Here is a 4629-nt window from a genome sequence, read left to right on the forward strand (position 1 = left end):
ATTCCCTTTTCTTTCCATGAATTAGTAATAATTTACAGACTGACCCAGGACTGTCCACCTCCCCACTCAGGCTCCGTGTGTCTCCTTTTCTCATTTCCTATTGCCACTCTGTGATGCTGACTCTACTTAAGAATTTGACAGAAATATGAAGCAATTAACGTGGTTAGATTTGTTTTCCCTCTAGTTTGGCCGGGTGGGAGGCGGAGTTATTTGTTGTAATGTTAGTCTGACCGGCGGATCGGGTGCGTGTAAGCTAGTTCTGAGTCTCGGTCAACAAAAAGGGATTTGAACGCAAAGAGGCTGAGCTAGAGGGAGAGGAGGGCGGGGAACCAGGGGAAAGAGGCACTCAGGGTTGGGGAAGTGTCGGGAGGGGAGGGGGGAGGGTTAGCGTAGGAGAGAGGTAGACTGGCTGTCGGAGCAACACCGGGGAGATAAAGGGAAGTGAGAAGGGAGAGGGAGACTGAAAGGGAAAACTAGTGGGAGAAAGGGAAAGAGAGAGGGGGCTTAAGGGAATGAGAAGAGAGTAGAGGAGGGAGTGGGAGAGAGGGAGGGAGAGAAGCAAGGAGAGGAGGGTTACAGAGTGACTGTGGAGGACGGTGTTTCTCTATTCCAGATACTTCTAAGATTGGAGATTCTTTTCTGGTGGGGAGACTCCGGGTCTGGCAGCCAGTTAGGCAGTGGCAAAATAAAATGGACAGCGAGAGACAAACGTTCCAGCCACCTTTCCGCCTCCCGGAGATCCCGGAGCTCTTCTCCAGCCAATTCGTTTCCCAGCTGGAGTCTCTGAGCGCGCTGGACTACGAGAGCCCAGGGAGCACCTAGAAGCTAGCTGCTCCTCGGAGATGCCTTCGCCTGAGCAGTAAGAACTTCCTGCTTGAGTCCCTGCATCCCCTCCCCCGTTGAAATTCCCCAGGAAAGAGGGGCGGAAGACCCCGGGGGGAGGGGCGAGGGGTATCCTGGCGCAGCTCTTTCTCCCCTCCCCTCCCCTGCCGGGCGCGCAGGCATGGATGTGCTCAGCCCCTTACAGGGCAACAACACTACGTCGTCCCAGGGTCCCTTCGGGACACGCGCCAACGCTACTGGCATCTCCGACGTGACCTTCAGCTACCAAGTGATCACCTCTCTGCTGCTGGGCACGCTCATCTTCTGCGCGGTGCTGGGCAATGCGTGCGTGGTGGCCGCCATAGCCTTGGAGCGCTCCCTGCAGAACGTGGCGAACTATCTTATAGGCTCGTTGGCCGTCACAGACCTCATGGTGTCGGTGCTGGTGCTGCCCATGGCCGCGTTGTACCAGGTGCTCAACAAGTGGACTCTGGGACAGGTCACCTGTGACCTGTTCATCGCCCTCGACGTGCTGTGCTGCACCTCGTCCATCCTGCACCTGTGCGCTATCGCGCTGGACAGGTACTGGGCCATCACAGACCCCATCGACTACGTGAACAAGAGGACGCCCCGGCGCGCAGCTGCACTCATCTCGCTCACCTGGCTCATTGGCTTCCTCATCTCCATCCCGCCCATGCTGGGCTGGCGTACCCCGGAAGACCGCTCGGACCCCGACGCGTGCACCATCAGCAAGGACCATGGCTACACTATTTACTCCACCTTTGGCGCTTTCTACATCCCGCTGCTGCTTATGCTGGTTCTCTACGGGCGCATCTTCCGAGCCGCGCGATTCCGCATCCGCAAGACAGTCAAGAAGGAGGAGAAGAAGGTAGCCAACAACCGCCTTGGGGCGTCGCCAGCCCCGCAGCCCAGAAAGAGCGTAAATGGTGAGCCGGGTAGCAAAGACTGGAGGCCGGGCATGGAGAACAAGGCAACAGGGGCTCCGTGCGCCAATGGAGCCGTGAGGCAGGGCGACGAAGGAGCCGCCCTGGAAGTGATCGAAGTGCACCGGGTGGGCAACTCCAAAGAGCACCTGCCGCTGCCCAGCGAGGCCGGTGCTGTCCCCTGCGTCCCCGCCTCCTTCGAGAAGAAAAATGAGCGCAACGCCGAGGCCAAGCGTAAGATGGCCCTGGCCCGCGAGAGGAAGACGGTGAAGACGCTGGGCATCATCATGGGCACCTTCATCCTCTGCTGGTTGCCCTTCTTCATCGTGGCCCTGGTCCTGCCCTTCTGCGAAAGCAGCTGCCACATGCCCACCCTGTTGGGCGCCATAATCAACTGGCTGGGCTACTCCAACTCTCTGCTCAACCCTGTCATTTACGCCTACTTCAACAAGGACTTCCAAAACGCATTTAAGAAGATCATAAAGTGCAAGTTCTGCCGCCGATGATGATGGAGGCGTAGCTGGCGCGTAGGCCTACTCCACCCAGCCCTCTGGAATCAAAACCTTTGCTACTTTTCCTCTAACATTCACATCTGCTCCGCGCGCTGCTTCCAAACCCCCTCCCCCTCCCCCAGCCCTCTATTCCCAGCGGGGAAGGAGGGAGCCCCATGCAAAGAGGCTACAGCCGCGGGGCAAGAGAGTCTGGGAAAAACTTAGAGTCTGTGAGAGGCGACCTTGGCTCAAACTTTGGTCTGGGAATCACTTTTGATTCCAGCAATTGCCTCCTCCCTCTTCTGCCCCCAAATCTTCGCGGCGGAAGTTTAAGCCTTACCCGTTCAAGGCAAAAAATCCACACAGAAGAAGAAAGTGTACACCCAGCCGCCGCGCCCACTAAAGGCTCCCACCTGATCGCCTCACTGCTACAACTTGAACTTAAGGTTCAGGACTTTGCTTCATTCCCCAGCAACCCCATCCCAGCCCGCCTTCTTGCCCTAGAAACGTTCACTGTTTTTGCGGTCTCATCCCTTATTTCCTTTTCCATCTTCCCTTTATGCCCTCGCGAGTCTCTATGCACTAAATTGCTAGTCGGGAAATCTGGGAGGGTCTGCTTTTCCCGGTGCCTAAGGTGTCCCCGGGAATCTCCGCCTCCTGGTGCAGATTCCCAGAGTAACTCGCCCGGGAACAGCCCCATGCTTTGTTTTCTTGGATTCAAAACAAGTGGCTGGAAGTTGTCTCTTAGAGTGGACCTGTAAGTACAAGGCTAGAGCAGTGGGGCAGAGCGAGGTAGAACGAATTTACCCTTGCCTGCCTTGGTGTCAGCACTCACCAAAGAAGCTGACAGTCATTGGGAAGGGAGAGCGGACTTCTGTTATTACAGGTTGCTGGCGAGTCTGAACTGGCTGGCATCGCCACTTACCTACTGTGGGAGGCGCCCGCCGACCACGCTGCGCGCGCTGGGGCAAGGTGGGGGGGGGGTCGTGCCACGTGCAGGGAATCCCCGAGCCTTGCGCCCTCTCTGAGGTCTGGCGTGCGCTCAGCGCGCACTGAAAACTAATCCCGACTGGAGCCTTCCCTCCGCCTACGCCCCAGGACCAGCTGAAGAGAGGGTAAACAACAGTTAAGGTTTGCGGAAACCGGCGCTTCTAGGTCCAGCCAAGCTCTAGAGACCAGAAAGACCAGCAAGTCCCACGGGGTGGCGTTTTCCAGGTGGGCCCGAGCTCTAGCTGGCACTCCCCTTGGAAACTGAAAGAGCAAGTTTATCCAAAAGAAGCAGATTCTTTTCCTCCTAATTCCACCCCTCGCCCTTTTCGGATAGGGAGATAGGTCTGTTTAGCGCATCCTAACACTGCACAGGATTTGTTCTGCAGGACGTCCAGGACACTTAGTTAACCACGACTTTGGTTCCCTAAAGGGAAATTTGGGCTTTCAGTAGAATGGGCCCCCGATCTGTGACCTCACAGGCGCTTACCTTAAATAATGAGGCCCTAAAGAACTAGCTAGGTGTGCTCTCTCTGCAGAGTCCTGGAGACTCTTGTACATTTGCTCCTTGGCCTGACTGCCCTGCAACACAGGTTTGCCAGGAAACCGGCCTCTTGCCATTTGAATATGTGGAGTACTCCAAGCTTTCTTCCCCTTAAAAGTATTCTTTCAGCCTTGCCACTCCTGCTGAAAAACTGGTTATCTTTACTGTCCCCAGAAGGGAAGTTTTTCGGTGCTCCATTTGAATGTAAATTTCCATCCATGTGACCGGGGTCAAGAGGTTTGTTATAGTTAAATTCGTTTTCCAATAATTGCACAACATTATTGATTCTTACGCCCCTCTCCCTTCATGTGTACCTTTTGAATGATTGCTTGGGCTGTTTTGAGAGCCATGTTGCAAAAGTTGCCAATGAAAAAGTTCACTTGTGTTAAAATTAAGGTGAAAAGACAGCTCTATCACTTGTAGCCATTTTATTGTTTGCCAAACCGAACAAAGCTCCATTTGGTATCTTTTTCTCGGACCTAAACTGAGAGTAAGCATCGTCTCCCATTAATATAGAGAAACTATAAGAACTATGGGAACTTAGTGGATGGTTTGTCTATGCATATGTAATGCTTGAAAGGGACTATGGTGGATAACATGAGGGAGACTTCTGCAGTCCATCAGTTATTTATTCGAAAATTCATTTTCTTTTTTGCTCACAATAATTTAAGTAGAGCCATATGAAAAAACAAACTTTGCTGTATGTCTTTCTAAATTTTAAGAACAAATTCTACATATAAAATAATTCAAGTCTGAAATTTGCTCATCCAAATTATGCCTTGGTCAGCATTTGAAGTCTTGAGACTTCTATTTAGTTGTGTCTTTTACAGAACTATGGCAA

At 53.3% G+C, this 4629-nt stretch overlaps 1 protein-coding gene across 1 annotated transcript; it reads left to right on the forward strand.

Moving 5' to 3' along the window:
- Positions 1-592: 592 nt before the first annotated feature.
- HTR1A (5-hydroxytryptamine receptor 1A) lies at positions 593-2291 on the forward strand. The gene has a single exon (XM_027094924.1). It carries the CDS (start codon positions 1004-1006, stop codon positions 2270-2272), a length of 1269 nt encoding a protein of 422 aa, XP_026950725.1. The 5' UTR covers positions 593-1003; the 3' UTR covers positions 2273-2291.
- The last annotated feature ends 2338 nt before the right edge of the window (positions 2292-4629 follow it).

Source organism: Aethalodelphis obliquidens, unplaced genomic scaffold (genome assembly GCF_003676395.1).
Source record: "Aethalodelphis obliquidens isolate GAN/ISIS:26980383/991018 unplaced genomic scaffold, ASM367639v1 scaffold4, whole genome shotgun sequence".
NCBI classification, from domain to species: domain Eukaryota; kingdom Metazoa; phylum Chordata; class Mammalia; order Artiodactyla; family Delphinidae; genus Aethalodelphis; species Aethalodelphis obliquidens.

What these genes read in the sequence shown, in the direction of transcription:
- HTR1A (XM_027094924.1), top strand. Translation starts at nt 1,004, where the DNA reads ATGGATGTGCTCAGCCCCTTACAGGGCAACAACACTACGTCGTCCCAG.